The sequence below is a fragment of the Eublepharis macularius genome, chromosome 5 (assembly GCF_028583425.1).
Source record: "Eublepharis macularius isolate TG4126 chromosome 5, MPM_Emac_v1.0, whole genome shotgun sequence".
Classification (NCBI taxonomy): domain Eukaryota; kingdom Metazoa; phylum Chordata; class Lepidosauria; order Squamata; family Eublepharidae; genus Eublepharis; species Eublepharis macularius.
In genome coordinates this window covers 2,775,508-2,798,162 of record NC_072794.1, presented here as the reverse complement: position 1 = coordinate 2,798,162, position 22,655 = coordinate 2,775,508, and the positions used below count along the sequence as shown (strand labels likewise).

Below are 22,655 nucleotides of genomic sequence, written 5' to 3'. Positions count from 1 at the left end.
TTTTTTTAAAGGCTCACTGCCTATTCATTGCTACTTACCCACAGGACAGGTGAAGGGAATTTCAGTGTTTAGAGACAACCTACCTCTAAACACCAGATCCTGGCGGGGGGGGGGGGGGTTAAGCAATCAGGGAGGGCTGGTGCCTACACTTCCAGCTTGTGGGCTTCCCAGAAGCATCTGCCTGAACACCACTGGAAAAAGGATGCAGGACCTCTGGCCTGATCCAGCAGGGCTCTTCTTGCGAGGCAAGCCGCTATTCTCTCACTCTTCCTCCATCAGCATTAGAGGGATAATAATATGAGTCTACCGTATAGGACTGTTGTAAGGAATTGCTGAATGTGTGTGTGGTGGAGGGTTGTTTGTTTTGCATCTGGGCCTTCTTCCAAAGAGCTCAGGAAGGCATTCATCGCCCCTTCCCTCCACCACACATTTTATCTGCACAACAACCTTGCGAAGGAAGTTAGGCTGCAACAGAGAGATTGGTCCCAGACCACCCAGCAAGCTTGGTGGCATTCATGAGCCAGGCTTCCCTGGTGGTTACACCCCCACCCCACCCCAGTCACAACTATCTGAATGTCATGGATACCTGAGCACATTACTCAGCTAACACTGCCACACACCGTCCTCCAGTGCAAGAAGCAAGGCAGGCGCCTTACACTAGAGTATGGCATTGCTGTTAACCAAGCAGAGTCCCTGGTAAGCAGAACTAGGCACTTTCTGTGCTTGGTCAAGACCCAAACCGTGCCTACCTTCCCTTGGCTGTCTGTCTGAAATTCTGCCAGCTTCAATGAGATCTTGGGGTTCTTGCTGCCTGGAAAGGGGGATAAAGGAATGAGAACTGCACAGCATTTAAAGCAAACATTCAACAAGGATTTTTTGGTCATACTTCTGACCAGGGCTTTTTTTCTGGGAAAAGAGGTGGTGGAACTCAGTGGGTTGCCCTCAGAGAAAATGGTCACATGGCCGATGGCCCCGCCCCCTGACCTCCAGACAGAGGGGAGTTTTGATTGCCCTTCGTGCCGCTCAGGGGTGCGGAGGGCAATCTCAACTGCCCTCTGTCTGGAGATCAGGGGGTGGGGCCACCGGCCATGTGACCATTTTCAAGAGGTTCCGGAACTCCGTTCCCCCGCATACCCGGTGAAAAAAAGCCCTGCTTCTGACAGAAAATGTCTACACAGTGAGTGCCCTCGTGGCATCTGAGGAAGTGGGTTCTTTCTGTATGAAAGTGGACGTGGGAATAATATTTGATCCGTCTTTAAGGTGCCACAAGACTCCAGTTTGTTTCCATTTGAAGTGGTCTACTGCTGGTATCAAATTAAAAGACAGACAACCTTCCCCCCGCAGCATCCCTTGGCTGAATTCAGTAACGGATTCGAATTCTCTTTATAGGATCTTTTTACATGTCCTTTCAGGAAAGCATTTTATTTAGGGTGAAACAGATGCTGCCAGCTATTTGGAACGGGTGTTACTATCGTGCCCCTTTTAACTTTGGCTACAGCATCTGCATGGAAGAGGACACTGCTTATTCCACTTTCCAGTGCCACCTCCCCATCTTGGAAAAGGAATGTATTCCCTTTCTCCTCTGTAACATCTAACTTGGTGGTGAGTTCTGAAAAACTCAAAAGCTTGTCCCATGTGCACCATTTCTTGTTATTTAGGTTGGTCCTAATAAGATGCTTTTGCCAACAGGGCCACCAGTCAGCACAGAAAAGAACCATGCAGAATTATTCTTGGGTTGAAATATGACAGAACCCATTCAAAATTAGGGTGTGTACCAAAAAAAATGGTAAACTCAGATAAGGAATACCGAACCAAGAAAAAATTTGGCATTCCCTTAATACCAAATTAACTCTCTTATTCAGTTCAGTAATATAGGAGAAATTTGGTAACATTCAGCCATTGTTTCCTATAGGATAATCAATCCAGACGTTACCAGTAGGCTGGGGTGGTGAGGGGGGGTGTCATTTTTCAAGCAAACATTACCAAATTTGCAGGTGGCCTACTCCCAATTGTCCTCTAAAAACTTCCCAAATTTCACAAAGACTGGTCCTCGGGGGCCAATTTTATGGGCCCCCAAAGAAAGTGCCCTCAGCCACTCTCGGTTTTTCCTATAGGGAATAAAGATCTAGACAGTTAGGAGTAGGTCTCCTAAAAATTTGGTGAAAGTTGCTTGAAAAATGACTCCCCCCCCCGCCCCCGATAGCCCCTAGATTGATTTTCCCATAGGAAACAATTGGCTGAATTTTACTGAATTTTATCAAATTAATTCAGCAAAAAAAATATAGATACCAAATCTAGTTCACTACTCACTTTTTTGATCCAGAATAACCTGATTTCACTGCATCAGCCAAAATTTGATATTTTAAGCTGAATACCAAACCAAACCACACCCCTCTATTCAAAATAAGTTTCTCAGACCGTTGTTTGGTTTCCTTCCCAATCCCTACCAAGCTGCATCGCAAAGGAGAGTTGCAACAGAGAACACAGAAAACCAGGTGCAATTATTAGGTTAAGAAGGGAAAAAACAATGAAAGCTTGCTGGGACCGGAATAATCTCCTTTGGAGGCGGAGTTGGGGGAGTTCCCAGTAGAGCCACAGGCACCCACCACTGAACCAAGCTCCTTTCGACCTCATCCCTGCCACTGACCTGTTCGGGGATACCGGTATGAGTCTGTCTTCCTTTCTTCCAGGGCAGGAGAAGGAACGTGAATAATTTCCACTTCAGACTCGTCCACCTCCTCGTACAAGATCCGTAACGTTTGCCAACCCTCAGGGCCTAGAATACACAGGAGAAAATGGTACTTATTTATCCCACCCTCCCTCCAAGGACCTCAGGGTGAAAAGCATGGTTCTCTATTCTTCATTTTTACCCTGACAACCACCCTGGGAGGTCGGTAAAGCTGAGACAGAGAGAGCCACTAGCCTACAGGCACAGGGTGGAGAGTTGAACCCAGGCCTCTTGATTCTAGTTTGATTGCTACATCACACTGGCTTTTGGGGCAAGGAAGGCTGCTGTTCAGGTAGCTCTACTTCTGTACCTCAAATGCTACAACATCCCAGGTACTACCTAGCAGCAATTTCAAAACCCTTTTAAATCTCTCCTGGTCACCTTTGTGCATCATACTAGTCGTGGGTCCTTGCCTCTACATTATTCTGTACTGCTCAGGCGCAATAAAATATCAGCACCCCACGCTCTTCTCTTTCTCCGCTGCTCCCCCCTTTAATTTAAAGCAAGCCACAAAGCAGCAGCTCACATGAGAATAACACCGGGCAGCTTAAAATCCCCCCTGGACATCGGTTTTGCTCTGAAGATTAGTTCAAGCTTCAAGATTCCCCCCCCCCAAAGAGTATTCCTACGCAATATGGCAATGCCTCAAACCATCCAGAAATGATTTCAACTGAGACATAAGAACGTGCTCGTGACCAGCGACGTACCTGAAACAATTCTCTAAGGGATACTTGGTGCCTCAGGCTTAGTTCCCATGAGCCTTAGAACTGCTTCAAAGGCAGAAAGGCCAAGTGTCTTGTCAACTAGCATAAAAACAAGATCTTGCCTGGCTGGTACAACACAGTAGGGACTTCTGCCTGCTGTGCTCAGCTCAGGTTTGCAGACACTAATCTTGGTGTGCCAGAGCTGGAGAACAGACCAGATCAGGTATATCCTGGCCCCAACACCTGAAACTCACCTTTTTGGCAAGAGGTGGGACACCACCAGTACCCTGTAAACCGATCAAACTCCTCCTGAATGACAAAAGTGGCAATGCCTGCTGATTTGGGGTCATCCAACACACTGGATAAGCCTGCCAGAGGAAAAACACAGAGCTAGTTTTGGGTTAAACAGCTATGCATCCAGAGGAGTTAGCCGTGTTAGTCTGTAGTTGCAAAATAGTAAAGAGTCCAGTAGCACCTTTAAGACTAACCTACTTTATTATAGCATAAGCTTTTGAGAACCACAACTCTCTTCATCAGATGCATCTAATGATGCATCTGACAAAGAGAGCTGTGGTTCTCAAAAGCTTATGCTACAATAAAGTTGGTTAGTCTTAAAAGTGCTACTTGGACAGCTACACCTGCTCAAGGCCCTCTCAGCAGATTCATTAGCAGTGCCCTCTCACCACCAAATCTTCACCTGAAAACACACACACACGCCTCTCAACAATACATTTGGTTGCTTTAGCAGATGGGGATGCCACAAAGATACACACTTGGACGCCTGTTATCTGGCAGGGCAGAATAGTGTGCAGCTTAAAAGATGTAATTTTACATTTTAGTTCAGCAAGAATCACCATCACTAGATGCTTAACTACCAGCTTGATGGTCCCAAACACTGGACGTCACTGCTGTAAGGAACAGCAATGCAGTCCGCTGTCTTGTTTATCATATGCCTTGAGTCTTCTGAGAGAGGGAGGCCGAAAATGAGGAGGAGGAGGAGAAAAGGGATCACCCACAGAACAGGGTGGGGCTTCTGCTCACTGAGGGGACTCTTCAAGTATGCAGAAAACATTACTTTGTAAATGAGGGGAGGGGACAAGGAGAAGCCCTGATAAGGACCACGCATACCCACGGCCTGAAGGTCCAGGGGCTGAGTGCAGTTGAGAGGAGGCTGAGAAGGGGGAGTGGAAAGGAGGGAGGTGCAGACCTGACCTGCTCAGGCTAAGAGTTTACGGCATCCTGGTGAAGAAGAGTTGAGACAAAGGAAAACCTCCGTTGTTTGTTCTCCCCCCCCCCAATCCCTTGCATCACCAACCACCACCCCAGTCCCAGCTTGCATCACTGGTCTTTATCCAACAAGCCAGGAACAGAACGCAACATCGACTGAGCATAGCTCCAATAACACGGGGACCTTTGCGCAAGTGAACGTGCAGTTCCCCTTTGGCACGCACCTATCTGCTGCTTCAGGAACCCGTAGAAACTAGTGTGCACGGGACTCTATTGGTAAACAAGGGCAGTCACATTCACACTTCTTGGGAATGAACGCAAGGTGTCCTCGTGCAAGTGGATAACCACGCCAGGATAACCACAACGTTCGTTTAGTGCGACCCTATTCCAGAGGAAAGACATTTCTGCTGGAAGGACAACACAGAAGTACACAGAAAGGCACTGCTAAACACAGATGCAAGCGCTGCTTTAAACGTGCCTTTGTGTTGCCTCCCTAGCCAGGTGGGGATTGTCCAGGGACTCAGGTGGAAGTCTCATCACTTAGAGCCAGTTTGGTGTAGTGGTTAAGAGCGCGGGACTCTAATCTGGAGAGCCGGGTTTGATTCCTCCGCTTGAAGCCAGCTGGGTGACCTTGGGCTAGTCGCAGCTCTCTGGAGCTCTCTCAGCCCCACCCACCTCACAGGGTGTTTTGTTGTGCAGATAATAATAGCATATATTGTCGAAGGCTTTCACGGCTGGAGAACATTAACAATAGCATAATTTGTAAACTGCTCTGAGTTGGCATTAAGTTGTCCTGAAGGGCGGTATATAAATCTAATGTTATCATCATCATCATCATCATCATCATCATCATCATCATCATCATCATCATCTAGGTTTGCCAACCTCCAGGTGGTGGTTGAAGATCTCCTGGAGTTACAACTGATCCCCAGACCATAGAGATCAGTTCCCCTGGAAGAAATGGCTGCTTTGGAGGGTAGACTCTATAGCATTATACTCTAAAGTGGTCCCTTCCTTCCCCAAATCCTGCCCTCTTCAGAATCCACCCCCCCCCCCAAATCTCCAGGTATTTCCCAACCTGGAGCTGAGAACCCTACTATTACCAAATCCTTTTTATATGGAGATCCTGGAGAATGTACCATTGTGATGTAACCCCAGCTATAATTCAAGCCCCTCTGGTTCTTCCTTCTGAGTGTCATGTCCCTAATAAAAATTCTCTTGTCCTTTTTAGATCACGTTCCTATGACTGAGATGATCGTCTGAATATTCCATGACAAATATTTCATGAACCCCCATGGAACATCTGATCTTACAAGTTCCCTGTGCCTACAGGAGTGAGTGAGGCCGAGTAGCCGAGCTGCCTTGAACCCCGGAAGACCGTGGCCGAGTGAGTCCTGATGCCTGGTGAACAACTGCGGCCAGCTACCCGATCACCCTGATGCTGGGAGGATTCCTGGTCCTCCCAAGCAACTGGAGGTCCGGGAGCTGGCGTACAGAGGAGTCGAAGGCTGGTTGCTGGGGGAGTCATCAATGCTGCCTGAGGCGGGACAGACGGAGTGGAGAGACTATGCCACCGGGACAGCTGAGTCTGGGTCAAAACCCCGCTGGGTCGGAAGTGAGGACGGCAGTAGGCGGCTTGGGGCCAGCAGTCTGGGGCCAGCAGTTATTCCGTCAACCACCCCTTTATGGGCATCCGGCTTCTGTGGTGGGCGCGGTGTTCTGTTGTGCCTTACCTGCCTTGCCCTCATGTTGCTGGCGAAGTGGGAATGATTCTCTGCCAGCCTGGAGAAGGCCAAGGGGCCTGAGAGACTATTACTGTGCCAGGACAGCTAAATGGCGTATTTGAAGGACGCCCTTGCAGTGGCTGAGGGGATTTGCCACTGACGAGAGCGGGGAGCGCCTGGATCTAGGACTGGGGGTATTCAGCCTCTGGAAGTCGGGGAACGGGATGTTCCTCTACCCCTTTTAACTCAGTAGTATACTAACTGGGGGTATGGCTGAGGGATATTGGAATGTACATGCCTGTAATTAAAGGTAGCTGGGTGCTCCTGTTGTATTGTATAGCTGTGGGATATGTTATGGGATGGTGGTGGCGGTAGGGTTGTGAGAGAGGAGACAGGTAGAGGGCTGGGGATCATTGAGCTCTGGGGTTTCCCCAGGGCGTTGAAGGAAGCCGTAGGGAGGCCTCTTCTGAAAAAAACAGCTTTAGACCCCACTGATCCATCCGGTTACTGCCCGGTCTCGAACTTCCCATTTCTGGGTAAGATGATTGAATGGGCAGTGGTGAGGCAGCTGCAGGTCTTCCTGGAAGAGACCTCTGTCCTGGACCCATTCCAGTCTGGCTTCCGTCCGGGTCACAGGACTGAGACAGTGCTGGTCGCCCTCACAGACAATCTCTGTAGGTAGCTGGATCGGGGCAGGTTGGCGCTACTCGTGTTGCTAGTTCTCTCAGCAGCGTTCGACACGGTCGACTTTGAATTGTTGACTCACTGCCTTGCCAACGTGGGGATTCAAGGGACTGCCTTGCAGCTGCTTGTCACTTTCCTCCACGGTCGGGGACAGAGGGTGGCGCTTGGGGGGAGGCTATCAGTGCGCCAACCTTTGGTGTGCGGTGTCCCTCAGGGGGCGATACTCTCCCCCGTTATTCAATCTTTATATGCGCCCCCTCGCCCAACTGGTACGGCGTTTCGGACTGGGTTGCCACCAATATGCGGCTGACTCCCAGTTGTATCTGCTGATGGACGGCTGCCTGGCTCCACCCCATGTGCCCTAAATAGAGCCCTGGAGGCTGTGTCTGGGTGGGTGCAGCAGAGCAGACTGAAGATAAACCCTACGAAGACAGAGGTCTCGTACTTGGGCCATGGTGCAGTGGATGGGGGGGATCCAGCTCCCAGCGTTCGACGGGGCGCCACTTGTGCCCGTACCGGCGGTTAAGAGTCTTGGTGTGACGCTGGACTCCTCCTCATCAATGGAGGCCCAGGTCATGGCAGTTGCCCAGTCTGCCTTTTTTCACCTTTGGCAGGCCAGGCAACTTGCCCCCTCCCTTTCAACCCGTGATCTAACTATGGTGATCCATGCAATGGTCACCTCCAGATTAGACTACTGTAACTTGCTCTACGCAGGGCTTCCCTTGGGTCTGACCTGGAAGTTGCAGCGGGTCCAGAATGCTGCTGCAGGTGTCCTGACGGGTTCACCGTATAGGGCACATCTGACTCCAACCTTTCAGCAGCTGCACCGGCTTCCCGTGGAGTTCCAGATCAGGTTCAAGGTCTTGGTCTTAACCAATAAAGCCCTAAATGCCCTGGGACCGGCATATCTGAGGGGCCGCCTCTACCCTGGAGAGTGCTTAGATCAGCAGGAAAACATCTACTGGTGGTCCCTGGCCCTAGGGAGGCTCAACTGGCCTGAACCAGGGCCAGGGCGTTTTCAGTCCTGGCCCCAACCTGGTGGAACTCTCTGTCGGAGGATACTCAGGCCCGCCAAGACCTTGAGTCCTTCCGGCGGGCCTGTAAGACAGAGATGTTCCGCCAGGCATTTGGTGGAGGCCAGTACTCATCCACCGATTGGCCTCCCTGCCTGTCCCCTATTAGTGGGGGGCTATATTGAGTCATCTGCCCCATGTAGGAACGTCCCCACCCCTCTCTTCCCTTGGCAGGGAAGTGTGAAGTGAACCTGGGACATAGTGCAGTTTGTTTTTATGCTGTTAAATCTGGCTTTTATCATTATTTAATGTACTGTTTTATCACTGTGTTTTTATCTGTAGGTTGTAATCCCCCGAGCCCGTCCAATGGGGAGGGCGGACTATAAATTTAATAAATAAATAGTTTTGCCCTCACACAAAAATATTAAAGGCTCTTGATGCCAAGGCCAGGCCCTCTGCCCTTGCCATCTCTTCTGCAGATAAGCTGTGCTCATTGGCCTGTGTGCACGATGACCATGGTTACCTTTCTGGCAGTATGTCAGCCGGCACTCTTCTCCTGTCTCAATGTTTGCTACCCAGAGGTCATTGTTGTTGATGAATGAGAAGAAAGAGGGATCTGCTGGACAGATTTTGGGATCCATCCGTGGCCCTGAGCACTGGGTCTTGAGCTCTAGTGGCTTCATTGGCGAGACCTAGGTGAGGGGAGAAAGACCAGTGCATCAGTTTGGTGTAGAGCCAGTTTGGACAGCCAGTTTGGTGTAGCGACTAAGAGTGCAGAACTCTAATCTGGAGAACAGGGTTTGATTCCCCACTCCTCTACTTGAAGCCAGCTGGGTGACCTTGGGTCAGTCAGAGCTTCCTGGAGCACAGGGTGATTGTTGTTGTGGGGATAACAATAGCATACTTTGTAAACTGCTCTGAGTGGGCATTAAGTTGTCCTGAAGAGCGGTATATAAAGCAAATGTTGTTATCATCGTCATTATCATCATCACGATGGTGCCTGAGAAACCCACCCAGAACTGGGACTCAGGGTGAAACTGACAGGAGTGCTTTGGGGGAGATTTGCTCGTGCAGCACAAGGGACACTCATGCAGTGGCATGCAGGGCCGAGAAAGGGGAACTATTTTTGAGCGCTTGGTATAACCAAGGTTATACACAAGGAAACTCTCACCCCCAGGAGAGGACTTGTATCTCCACGGACACTCTGTAATCAGCTTGAAAAGATTCCGTACTTCAATAACAGAATTTACAGGGAGATACTGGTGTGCATTTGCCAGGCTGGAATTCATGGACAAGTTTGACATTATCAGACCTGAGCTGAAGGAAGACTGTGCCTGCCTCTACAGAAAGCAGCAGCTGTTTCTCTTCATGCTTAGATGGGACCAAGATTGGGCAGCTCACTAGAAAATGCCAAGAGGGAGTTATTGCCTGCTGACCCTGCCTGTGAGATTGCCTGTGGCACCTGTCTGGCCTCTGTTGGAAAGAAGGAAGGATGCAGGATCAGGTGGGGCATCGGCCTGATCCAGCAAGGCTACTCTTACGTTAAGCTTTTGAACGAGCTTTCTCCGAAGTGCAAAGGTGATGCCTCCTGCACCAAGGTGGTGGAGCAAAGATGGAGCCAGCTATCTACTTCAGGATGAACATACTGCTCAGTCTCCAAAGATCTGCTGCCTGCACAGGTACCAGGGAGTGGTTTTCCAAGCCCAGAGCTGAGTCTGTGAGACCCTTGACAGGGATATGGCTAGAGCGAAAGGGGAACAATTGCTGGATATGACAAAGAAAGTTACGCACAGAAACAGGGCTAACCCAGCCCCTTAAGTAGATAAGCCACAAAGAGTCTGGAGACTTAGAATAAACTTCATAGAGGCTGGCAATGTTATTCGAGGATAGTTACGTTGATGGAGGGCCAAAAAATATTCAGATGTACGAGAAACGTGTAATAACTAATTCTACATAGACTTTGTTAATACATAAAGTAGCAAGAATGAACTAGCTACTGTTTTACGATTCACAAAGATGTTTCAAATATGGATAATCTTGTTTGGAGCATGAAATCATAAGATAATAGTTACCCACGAATTTGAGCTTGTGAAGCAGTTATTGTTAAGAAAAGTTCTGAAACTCTATAAATACAACAAGCTAAACTAATTGCGAGCTTCCTGTTTGAAGGCGCTCCTTGCCTGTGACTTCGTATCTTTAGGTAAGATACTTTTTTGGACTCGTGTAATTGCTCTTCTATAATGATCTATGTAGTTATAATGGATGGTATGATTTTCTATTTATTGAGCTGATAAAAAGGTACTAAATAATTATTTTGTAATAATATAGGCTTAAAATGGAAGCAGAGACTCCATGATTGTATTGCTTGTGGGCATGACCTAGTAACAAACCTAAAACGTTGCCTGTGGTGTACCTCCAGCCAGGAGATAACAATTTAACACAGGAGAGCAAACTAGGTGCTCAGGGCTTCCTAAGAGCGTGCCTATGGCCGTTTCCAGACGGCCCCCCGCCTCGCGAAACGTCGCGCGTCGTCGCGCATCGTCGCGCAGAAAACGCGAAATATCGCGTTTTCTCGCGCGAGTTTTGTGCGACGTCGCGCAAAACTCACGCGAGAAAACGCGATATTTCGCGTTTTCTGCGCGACGATGCGCGACGACGCGCGACGTTTCGCGAGGCGGGGGGCCGTCTGGAAACGGCCTATATCTGAATCAGGCCCGACCAGATGATTTTATGCCCAAGATTTAAGCAGGTGCTAAGAAATGTATCAGTGGGCACCACACGGCGGGTCACAAAAGCCTCAACTGCTTTTACTCACCATGAAGCCATTTTTGCCTCCGTCCCGGCAGTGGAAGAGGCTGTTGCTAGCCTGGAAGAGGAACAGCCCACTCTCCCGGTGGAAGTCGTATGAGGTGATCCCGAAGACCCCCAGCCGCTTGCGCTCCCGCAGCAGCTCCTCCTCCCTGGAGTACATCCCGTGGTGGGGGGTGGCCTGGCAGAAAGGAGAAGAGGAATGCACAGCTGCCCAGTGGAGGCTTGGGACCCGGTTAGAGAGCAGGAGTTCGAGTCTCACCTCTGACAACTATTTATTATGTTTACAGAATGTGTATCCTGCTTTTCCGCCCACCAAGGCAGCTAACAGATCAAAACATACATAATAAAATGACACCATCAAAACCAACAAAGCACATCATGAAAACATTTAAAATCAAAGCTAAAATACACGTATACAAACCCATAAAAACAACAATTAAAACAAAGGGAGGAGGGAATGCCAAGCAAAACAGAAATGCCACTGGCAGAAAAAGGCAACAGAAGGGGACAGACGAGTATTCACAGGGAAAAGAGCTCCAGGGTTTTGCTGCTACAACCGAAGAGGCCCTCTACCAGGTTGCCAATTGCCTAATCTCAGAAGTTGGGAGCACCTGAAGCAGGGCCTCAAAAGATAACCACAGCGCTCAGGCAGATTAGTAAACGCTTAGGCAGTCCTTCAGGAATTTTGGTGACAAGCCATGTAGGGCTTTAAAGGACAACATCAGCACCTTGAATTGTGCCTGGAAACAGACTGGGAGCCAGTGCAGATGGAACAAGGCGGGTATGATACAGTCCCTACGACAGACTCACTTCAGCGCTCACGCTGGCTGCCGCATTCTGCACCAAATGAAATTTCTAAACACCTCAAGGCAGCTCTACGTAGATCACATTGCAGTAATCTAATACTGATGCAACCAGGGCACGCACCACAGTGGCCAGATCTTTTCTGCCCAGGAACGGCTGCAGCTGGCTAACTAATTGAAGCTGGTTAAAGGCACCCCTAGCCACAGCTGCCACTTGCCTGTCCAGGAGTAGGCCTGGCTCCAAGAGCGCCACCAAACTTCAGACCTGTTCCTTCAACCCCATCCTGAACCTTTGGTTAAGCCACCCCACTGCAAGCAATTAAAAAAAAAAAAAAAACCCAGAAACTGGAGAGCAGGGATACTCAGAAAGTCAGAAAGTCAGCAAAGATGGACCAAGAGGCAAAAGGAAGATCTCTTTGCCACACTGCTTAATTCACCTGTGGAATTCTCTGCCATAAAATGTACTGACTGTTGCTAGCTTTGAGAGTTAAAAAAGAATTTAAACACATTTATGGCGGAAATGTCCACAAAAATCTATTTACCATGAGGGCTCCACATGTGGAGCCTCCACGTGCAGAACCAGTTTACTTTTGAACTCATCAATCAGGTTCAACAATGGGAGAAACTAAGGCCTTCCAGTAGCATTTGACTGGCTATTAGGCAAAACAAAACGCTGGACCAGAACTGAAGCCCTGACCTGGCCGGGTTACTCTGAAAGAACAGATCAAGCCTCCCGAGAGAAGAGTTCTGAAGCCTCATTGCTTGTATAGGAAAGGCTCAAATAACTTACCTTACTGTACCACACAGAGTGGGGAAACCCAGAACAAGGCTTCTGAGGAGAACCTTAATGAGCAGGCAGGAACACAGCCTACAGGGAGAGCTGAGGATGTTTTTCTTTTTACACAATTCATGTCTAAGTCATGCACCATCAAGTCACAGGATACAGCCCAGGATCCATCATGCCTCACCTGGAAGTGATCCAGCATCTGTTTCCACGACAACAAAAGAAGGGCTTCCTTCCGTACCTTTTTGGGAATCTCAGAGTAAAGGAGAGAGTTCTCCCTGCTCCCATATGGCATTCCTGTGGAAGAAGTAAATCAGAATTAAAAAGACAGCCTTGTATTTAGCCCAGTGATTTCATCAGAATGCAAACACTAAGCAGGGAATCTCCCAACTCGCTTCACAATCTTGCAGGGAAGCCCTGCCCCACATCTCACGGGCACAAAAAAAAAACCCAACCCACACCCAGCTGCTAAGCCAGGGATGAATGACCAGGGAAACTGCCAACGAGAACCTTGGCTGACCCAGTCTGAGCACAACATGCCAGTAAGGGACAAGGAACTTTATTTCTGTACTGCCCTCAAAAAGGTGCTTTATGGGGGGGGGGGGTCCTAAAGAATCTTACAAATTGCCTTACAAATCACATGAAAATGGCAGTGAGAATACAGTCTAAGAGTCAGACCCAGCACTTCAAACTGAGCAGAGTTCTGTTGCCAACAAATGAATGTGGATGTTCAGCTGACTGAAAACATTCCCACCTGCATCCCAGGATGCTGTGGCTTGGCTTGCTGACGGCCAGCATGGTGTAGAGGTGAGAGTGTTGAACTAGGACCTGGGAGATTCATGTCCGAATCTCCACTTTGCCATGGAAGCTCACCGAGTGACCTCGGGCGGGTCATGCACACTCAGTCTAACTTACCTCACAGGATTGTTGTGAGCATAAAATGGAGGAGAATGATGTAAACTGTTTCAGCTCCCCACTGGGGAGAAAGGCAGAGTATAAACAAAGTAAATAAATAAATATGGAATTCTCTCTTAAAGTGAGACCTTTCCAGAAACCCAGATTTTGGGGCAAGCAACTGATGGCCCCAGAGTCAAAGCTGGCTCATGGAGTCTCTGACAGTGAGCTTACCTCTAAACGAACTCCTTTATAAGGAGGGGAAGAAATGCTCAAAACATATCGAGCCTCAGGGCTGTGGGCTTTTAGGGACCCTGGATTACAGGCCATCCTCTTCTCTAGCCCAGCCCAACTCCAGAGGGGGGTGGTGGTGGTGGTATAGTCCGACTGGTGGAGCTGAAAGGTGCACAGAGGATGCCCCGGAAGCCCTGCCATACTGCAGGGGCTTCTGGGAACAGTTCCTGGGGGAGGCGATACACCACGAGTCCAGTGGCACCTTGCCTCCTCTATGGCCTCCAGGCACTGCTCGCAGTGGGGCAGGTGAGTGAGGCAGGGAAAGGGCCTTCTGCCAGACCACGCCTCTGGGCAGGCAAGCACCAAACAATGCTGGCCTTGTACAGCCTTACGTTTCCTGCCGTTCCACTTCTCCAGCAGATGTGTAAGCAGAACTGGGGGTGGAAGCACAGGGAAAGCTGCGGTCCCTGTCCCTGCAAGCAACGAGCCAGGCCAGCTAAGCAACCCCAGACCCAGCCAAAGGCACAACCATCATAGCCAGCCCTACCGAGATAATATAAGCGGTGAGAGTGAGGGCTGGACTCGTCAGTCTTCTGGACAAACTGGAAGTCGTGGGGCGCCTTGTTGACGATCATCCCCGTGTACTTGCGGCTTCCATGGATGATGTCGCGCAGCCCCTCCCAGGAGCGCTTCTCCACCTGGAATTGCGACGAGGCCATTTCTTCCATTGCCACAGCCTCGGCACTCTCCAACACCGCATCCACTGCCGTCATCCTCGGCCTTCCCCCTGAGCTGGTCAAGGACCTGGACGAAAGGAAGACACGGGTTTGAAAGAGCCAAAGGGGGACACAAGCAGGATTCTACCCTCGGGACTGGTTTACACCTTGCACAGCATTCAATGTTAATGATGTTCCTGGGTTCCACCACCTCAGGCTGCAAGGGGCTGAACTGTGCCGGAGAGCCAAGGATTAGAGTACAGCACTCAGATTAGAGAGAGAGAGAGAGAGAGAGAGAGAGAGAGAGAGAGAGAGAGAGGCCCGGGTTCAAATCCTGGCTCAGCCCCAGGAGACCTAGGCCCAGTCACACACTCTAAGGCTTGTCTACCTCATAGTGTTGTTACAAGGATAAAATGAGGAGAGCCATGTATGACACCCTTGAGCACCTTGGAGGAAGGGTGGAACAGACACCTAATAAATACCAGGTATAATATTATGCAGTTATTTGGTTAACCTGGCTGCTTCTGGTGCCCTTCAGCGCTATGCTCCCTGAACAAAAACCAAACAATGTGGTTGTACACCCACCCCAGCATTCAACTTTGCTTCAAATGCTACCAGAAAGGGTATCATTTGATGGAATGGCTGGCTGGAATGGGTGAACTTTGTGGGAAGGTGGTGGATTAGAACCGTGGGTCCCGCTACCTACAATGTTGACTTCCACATGAACATGCCTGCCCATGAATCCCGGCACCTTGCAAAGGAGGAGGGATACTTGCTGGGCCCACTGCGCTTTCCTGCTGCCCAACATGAATGGAGACTGCACCGTAGAACACACCCAGCGCTCCCCAGCATACATGGCAGGAAAAGATCAGCAGCAGCAGGTAAGTCGTCTTGGGAAAGAGCTCATCTGCTGGGGCCAAGTTTCTTGTTTCAGAAACTCCAATAAGCATCTGGCCTAGATCTCTCTGAGGTCTGCGCTGCATGCTTCACACGTGAGTTGCATGAGAGAATGCTTCTCCACACAAATAGTTCCCTGCACACACAGGTCAGTTTCCTATTTGGGAAAAGCCTCCCTTCAGAGGACTCACCCAGTGAGAGGAATGTTGTATCATATAAGTCTTCCCTGACGTGCAGAGTGTATCATTCACTTGTGGAACTCACTACCTTAGTGAGGGCAACCAGCTTAAATGGTTTTCGAAGAGAACTAGACAAATCCACTGAGGATGCATTCATCGACAGCTACTAGTTCTTACTGCTAAAACGGAATCTCCATTTTCTGAAAAGCGGTTGCTGAGAGTGGATAGCAGCAGGGGACCTCTGGGCCTCCCAAGGGCATGTGGCTGGCCTCTGTGGTCATCAGGCACTGGACAAGATGGGCTGCTGCCCTGATCTAGAAGAACTGCTCAAGCAGTTCCTTTAGAAGACGCACAATGATAATATCACTACAGTGCTTGAATTCTATGGTACCCTAAATCCAGGATTTGGGACCTCATTGCCTGAGTCAAATCACAACTGTGCCACACATGGAGAAGGGGCTTTAGTCTTCCCATCCTGGTGCCATTTTCTTGACCTGAAGCAGTCCCGGGAGCACGGTGTTGAACTACAGTCACAATCGGAATTAAGCACCACATACACTGGAATGGAGAACCCATAACTCACATCTGGCAGCTACACAGAACATAAGACAGGTGCCTTGGACCTGACCTGTGCACTCCGTTATGTGTAAAGAGGCCTGCACAGTTGCTCATAAGGTAGTAGCAGGATCCTAGAAACACAAAGGTCCACTGGACTAGCACCACTATCAAAATCTTCACACTTCAGCAATGACCTTCCTACATGCAGACAGAGAAAGCTAAACTTGCAATCACTGAGATGGCCAAGGATACTCCAGGACACATTTCTTAAAAAGGTTTGCAAAACTTTGTATCTGCTTCTCCCAGCCCCAAGCTGTGCCAAAATTTGGTCATCCTCCAAAACAGTAAAGCAGCCAATCAGGAAGAGGGGAAAGCCCCACATCCTAAAGCTTTCACTGACTGAAATATCTGATTAGTGCAAGCTAGCCACCTTTCCTGAAGTCTGTTACCCAGTTTAGCTCAGCTGAAAAAAAATCCCAGCGTTCATTTACACGCCCTTTGGCCCTGTCTCCACCCGATCACTGAACAGGCCTCCAAGGCCAGGCAGGCCAGGCCAGTACTAAAACAACATTAAGGGGGTGGTGTGCATGTTCCAAGACCAGACTGAGCATGGAAGGCTTAAGAAAGGTTCACTCGCACACATGACCCTAACAACAGCCCAGGGACAAAGAAGCAGAGAGCAGAATCCCACTCACCACTAGGACTGAATGAAGAGGCGGAAACTCATTTTCACATGTGTCTCTCTTCAAAAATAAATTTAAAATGCCTTAACTTAAAGGCAATATTATATAAAGTCCCGAGAGGCTGAGCAAGTATAAAGGCTGCATTCAGAGATGTCACTTTTGAGCTCTGGGGCATTACTAACTCCTTGTTGAGCAGTTCAGTGGCAAACAACTGCCTGAAGCCTTTAAAATGGTCTTCCGGGGTTTCCTCTAAAGCTCCTTGTAAGTAAGCAGTGATTATGCCTAAAACTTGGACGCTCCGTGGGAAAAAAAAAAACCTTGGAAGAATTCAATTCTATGCATTTTGTTTTTTACTGACATACCTATTTTCCAAAAAATGTACTTGAATTCCCTACCATAAAGACAAAATCAGAACTCATAAGGAACTGGCTCAACCCAAATCAAGTCATGTGGAATTCAACCACCCTCTCCCCTCAAGGATCCTGTAGTCAAACTATTTCACTACCTTGCCTTCTGGAGATCACCCTGTGTAGGAAGTCCTCAACAATTCTTTTAAAGGGAAAGGGTGGTAGAGAACCCACGAAGGAGGGATAAGCATCCTCTTGGGACATCCTCATCCACAGCAATTTTAAAAGAGCATGTCCCCACATACAGTAAACCCCAATCATATTAAAACTCCACACAAGTTTATTCTGATGACTAAAGGAATTGCACCCAGGCATCGATTTTCTGATCTGATTGGAGAATGTTGCTGCTAAGCAAACAGCCAGTGAGTTTGCATCTCAGCTGCACTGCCAAAGGGTCAGAAAATGTCAGACTGCACATTTCTCTGCAATCTTACCCAGGTATCCCCTTATCTGCCTCACAATGACACCCTCCAAAGGTCACAAGAAAGAGCTGGTCGTAAGGAGCCAACACACCACAAACGGAGCAGCTGCAGCTAATCTGTGCATGTTACGTGCACACAAACAACTTAAGCTTCCTGTAGACAATGCCGGTTCTGAATGTTAGGCGGCTGGCCACCAGAAGAGGTGAGGTGGCCACCTCAAGACGACGGACTCCAGGCATCACACCTGACCCATGGGGGGTATAATCCAGCAGGAAGGAACCACTTCTGTACAAGCCTCCCTGAAAGGTGCAGCTTGCAAACATGTCAACAAAGCTCGGGAAGACTTCCTAGGGGGCTGAGCTATGCTTTAATCTGAGACACGGGAAGCACAGAAAAGCACACATTCTCAAAATGCCTCCGGCTCAGCCACTGAACCTGCACTCTATGAAATTCTTATTCCACTGTTGTCTTGATAGTTGATGCCACAGACAAGAAACACAAGAAAACTTCTTTGGGCTCCTTGGAGGAAGGCCATATAGAAATGTAATTGACAGATCCCTCTCCGTACTCTTAACTGTGGACTGTGCCAATTACAGCGTAAGGATCCCCAATTACAAAAAAAAAGCATTTAAATATAGCACCTTTATAATATCTTTCCACATATATCCAGACACATATGGCTTCAGAAAAATGATCAACCTGTATCTGTATTTGGACTGTACCATTTAATGCTGCAGGTGGGATTCATGTAACTGAATGTTCCTCCATATAAACATCCCTACACATTAAAAGCGAACATGCTAAATGCACAAGCTAAGCTAGACTAACTTATTGTTATCACCATGCTCTTTAGAAAGAAGGAAACTTGTTTTGGCGTAGAGAAGCATGCGGACTCCCATGTGAAGTCACCACCACCACGTGACTCGGCCCTTGGTCCCAGACTGTAGGACAGTGTTTCCCAGCCCCAACAAACTGGCGCTGGGTTTTCTTTTAAACTGCCCCCCCTCCACCACGTACAATGGTTCCAAAGCCTGTGGCTTACTCTTGTCCTCACTCAGACTCAGAAAATTTACCTTCTCCAACTTCCTGCAGTTTCGTTTTCCAGACGAGCCCTCTTGACTTTCTGCATCAACTGCTTGACAAGCCTTGGGTAGAACAAGAAACTAGGGGAGAAAAAAAAAGACAGAATAGGAGGTGACTTCTTTGGAGTTGGATGGCATAGACAGCAACAAGCACCAGAAGGCAGTGGCACAACTCAAGATTCTGCATCACGCACAAGACCAGACGTGAGGTAATTTTGGAAAGAGGGCAAGCTAGGGAGCAGCCCCGTTTCCGCCACACAAAAATCTCCAGGTTGCCACACAAAATAGGGCACAGCAATCTCAGCCAGCGGGGCCAAGAAGGCCGATCGCCCAACAGCAGAAGGAGGTTCTTAAACAAGAAGCCAAGGCCTGCCTTGTACAGTTGGAGCCGAGGGGGCTGGCAGTACTGGGGGGGGGGGGCAGAGCAGGCCGGATCCGGGATCCCACTTCAGGGCAGGCGGCACAGGAGGCCGCGCTACAAGCCTCGCGCGTGCCCCTGTGGGAGCCCAGGGAGTTCCCTTCGAAGCTTCGCTTGCTAGGGGGGCCCCGCCAGCGCTCCAGGGGCAGCTCCTGCAGCCTTTCCCGGGGACGCCCGCAGCGCCTGCCCTCATCCCTCCCTCCGGTGCCAGCCCAGGAGCACCTGAGCGGGGGGAGCTGCACACATCGGCCGGGGGGCGGGAGGGGACGGGCGGCGCCCGCATGCCAGGCAGGGGCTGCGGGGATCCCCGTCCGACCCGCGCCAGCGAAGGGCGTGGCAAAGAGAGCCGCTCGACCGCGGGAGAACGTGTGAAGCGGGCGACACGCGGGTCAGGCCCTCCCGGCCCTGAGGGGGCGGGCACAGGGTGGCCGTTGGCTGGGGAGGGGCGTGGCCTCAGCAACCCCACTCGCGCCCGGGAGGGCGTGGCCAGGAGACCCCCCCCTTCCCGAAGAAGGGCAGGGGCAGCCCACCCGCCTCGGGGGCGGGGCCAGTGTCCGAGCCCCGCCCCCCGCCAGCCCCTCCCTGACTCACTCCTGCGGCTGCCCCCCCGCTGCGAGCCTGCTCCGCGTCGGGGAAAAGGGGGAGGGAAGGGGTCGGGGGTCGCGCGGCGGCGGCGGGGGCGCCTTCACTCCCGCTCCATTTCCCTTCCCGGAGACCGAGAAACTCCCAGAGACGGGGGAGGGGGGGAGGGAAAACGCCGGCCGCCGTGAACCTCCCAGCGCGACCTTTGCGCCGGAAACGGAAGTGCGGGTCCTCGGCTCTCCGGGAAAAAGAAGTGGGAGGGGCCAACGCGGACGTTACAAAGCCGTTGTTCCTGTTCTCGCGAGAGGAAAGGGAGGGGGCGGAGTTTTCTGCGTTCTGTCAAGAGGCCGCTGAGGGGGCTGACCCCGGGCGTGACCATTGCTCGGCGGGGGAATATAAAATATTAGGAATTGATAAAGCTGTAGACTGAATATATAAGCGCGTATCTCTGTAAGCGAACGGCTAACATTGTGATAAAACTGTATTAAACTTGTAAATGAAAAAAGTTACTTTAAAAAGTCCAGGAGGCGCCCCCTCGGCCAGCCAGAGAGGGACTAGGAGGAAGGCGCCGCGGCGGGAACGGGGTGGAGGAGCCGGTTGATAACGGGCGCCGCGGGGCGAAAGGGGGGCGAGAACCACCTCTCCGGAAGGAAGCGAGAGCGGCGGCAGTGCGGGGGGGGGGGGCACGGACTGTTTGTGTAGGTAGTTGTGGTTTGCTCGGCGAGGACTTCTATAGGAGAAAACGGACAAACTTAATCAGAGAGGCGTTGGTGGTATAGTGGTTAGCATAGCTGCCTTCCAAGCAGTTGACCCGGGTTCGATTCCCGGCCAACGCAGAGTGCTTTTTTTTATTAAATAAACTCCTATTTGGAATTAGAAAAAGCTTTCCCAACGTTTAGAGTTTCTCTAGCTCATATACTCAAGCACTCTTTTTCCTCCCATAATTTAAAGAAAACGTTCGTTCTCTATCAGCATCATCTTAAAAAAAACCAACTCCTTCCCTGGGGAGGTGGCATGTACACGTTCTAAATAAATAAATGAATGGCGGGGGGAGAGTGTGGGATGAGCGTGGAATCAAATCTATGTACAGATAAACACGGGATTCCTCATTTCCGCAACAAAGTCATTTGCAAAAAAAAAAGGCCCAGCATATTTAGACTTGCAGCAATTTGGAAAACTTTCTGCTCTGTCGCTGTATTCAGAGAGGAAATGAAGAGGTTTCGTGCACACATCCAGGAGCGTTAAGGAATATATTTCTAAAGGTAACCTGAAGAGGGGCGCAAATAAAAATTTGTTTCCGCCCGGGATCGAACCGGGGACCTTTCGCGTGTGAGGCGAACGTGATAACCGCTACACTACGGAAACTAATATGTTAAAAACGGCTTTCTTGCTCCTTGATATTGTCTAAGAACCTGTTCCTATTCTCTCATATTTGATTTTCAAGCATTATTTTTTATTACTTTCCTCTCCCCCTCCCAAAAACTTCTGCATTTTTCATCCCTCTGTATCCTGATTTCAGTATCTTCAGCCCAACCTGGGCTCTCTCGCATGCGCACACATTCACACAGACACACGCAGTCACATAGTAAATAAGACCGCGCATCGGGACACGTGCGAAGTATTTCCCCTCTCGCCGCTGCACAGGCCGTCCCCGCCGCTCCGCCTAGCTGGGACCAGGTGCAGCATTGGGGCATCCTTGCCCCGTTCTTTCCTCCCCGGCCAGTCAACGTTTAGCAACAAGAGGAAACTATTGGGGGCGAGACCAACACGATTTCCAGAGTGTAAACTTTCGAGAGTGGCTGTAAGGTGCTGCGGGACTCAAATCCTGCTATCCGACTGCTGACCAACACAGCGGTCCTCATTTGGGTGAGTTTATGGCAGAGATGAGATTTGAACCCGAGATTTCCAGCTCAGTCGATTGGCTGTGAGGCTAAAACCATCAGACTGTAATCTCCTGGGGGCAGAGGCCTGCATGCCCCCCCCCCTTGGCTGATGGTACTGTTCACGAGCTCTGTAGATTGAGACCTGTGAGGGGGGTTCACTAGCACTGGCTTCTGGCCCAAACAGGAGCAGTCTTGCATCGGGGAAGGTTCCTGGCCCCAGAAGAAAGCGGGGCCATTCTCAGGTTCCAACTGCAGAGATGCGACACTGATTAATTTTTGTTTCTATTATTATTGTATATGCACATCACTCTGCATACTTGCAATCAGGGCTTTTTTCTGGGAAAAGAGGTGGTGGGACTCAGTGGGTTGCCAGCACAGGGGGCTCCAGCCTGGCTGGAGGTGGTGCTCCGGTACCACATGCGCAGGCGTAAAGTACACATCACTTTTGGTCAGCTGGAACAAGGAGAGAGTTTTTTAAAGTTTAAATCGCCCTTGGTGAAAGTGGTCACATGGCCGGTGGCCCCGCCCCCTGATCTCCAGACAGAGGGGAGTTTAGATTGCCCTCTGGGCCACCAAGCAGCGCGGAGGGCCATCTCAACTCCCCTCTGTCTGGAGATCAGGGGGCGGGGCCACCGGCCATGTGATCATTTTCAAGCGGTGCTGGAACTCCATTCCGCTGCATTCCGGCTGAAAAAAAGCCCTGCTTGCAATAATTAAATCATCAAAACATTCTCGTCATGTCTAGCGAACTCTCTCCTAGGGAAATGTCCCCATTGCGATCTGATGCCTCCCCAAATGAGTCAGACGTATCCCTTTCCAGAAGAGAAACTAGAAATCACTTGGAGATAAATTTAAGGTGGTCAACTGAAGTGTATAGTCAACTGAAGGCAAATAGATAGTCTTCTATCATGTTCTGCTTCCTGACCAGGTGCATAAATGCACACAAAGCTGGTGGTAGGACTAGGTTCAGATTTCTTCCCCATGAAATAAGGTGTTTCTATATAAGCAGGTGTATAGGATTGTGTTGCCAGTCTCTTATGATTTTGAATTAATCTCCATATTTTTGAATGCAATGTACATAGGGATTTCGGCTTAAAGGCCCTCTTCGACTAAAGAGCCAAGAGCCCTGTTTTGCTCTGTGTGCAGTCAGGCTCAACGATGGGAGGCCCATCTTTGAATGCAACACCGCCAGGTGTCAGCAGAAGCATGAACACCAACGGCA

The 22,655-nt window shown here is 49.9% G+C and overlaps 1 protein-coding gene and 2 non-coding genes across 4 annotated transcripts in view; 1 reads left to right on the top strand and 2 right to left on the bottom strand.

Annotated features, from left to right (window-relative positions):
• Window positions 1-19,742, bottom strand: part of DPP9 (dipeptidyl peptidase 9) — a 42,771-nt gene extending 23,029 nt beyond the window's left edge. For both annotated transcript variants that reach the window (XM_054980281.1, XM_054980282.1), the window contains exons 1-9: window positions 19,560-19,742; window positions 18,542-18,631; window positions 14,154-14,410; window positions 12,663-12,775; window positions 10,896-11,069; window positions 8,604-8,772; window positions 3,687-3,800; window positions 2,648-2,776; window positions 750-811 (exon numbers count right to left, since the gene is read on the bottom strand). In XM_054980281.1, coding sequence (XP_054836256.1) covers window positions 750-811; window positions 2,648-2,776; window positions 3,687-3,800; window positions 8,604-8,772; window positions 10,896-11,069; window positions 12,663-12,775; window positions 14,154-14,410; window positions 18,542-18,597 — 1,074 coding nt within the window. In that variant the 5' untranslated portion in view covers window positions 18,598-18,631; window positions 19,560-19,742. The remainder of the gene's footprint in view (window positions 1-749; window positions 812-2,647; window positions 2,777-3,686; window positions 3,801-8,603; window positions 8,773-10,895; window positions 11,070-12,662; window positions 12,776-14,153; window positions 14,411-18,541; window positions 18,632-19,559) is intronic.
• Window positions 19,743-20,314: 572 nt separating this feature from the next.
• On the top strand, window positions 20,315-20,386 carry TRNAG-UCC (transfer RNA glycine (anticodon UCC)). The gene has a single exon. It is a non-coding gene; the product is annotated as a tRNA-Gly (tRNA).
• A 456-nt stretch (window positions 20,387-20,842) lies between these two features.
• On the bottom strand, window positions 20,843-20,915 carry TRNAV-CAC (transfer RNA valine (anticodon CAC)). Its single transcript has one exon. It is a non-coding gene; the product is annotated as a tRNA-Val (tRNA).
• Window positions 20,916-22,655: the final 1,740 nt, after the last annotated feature.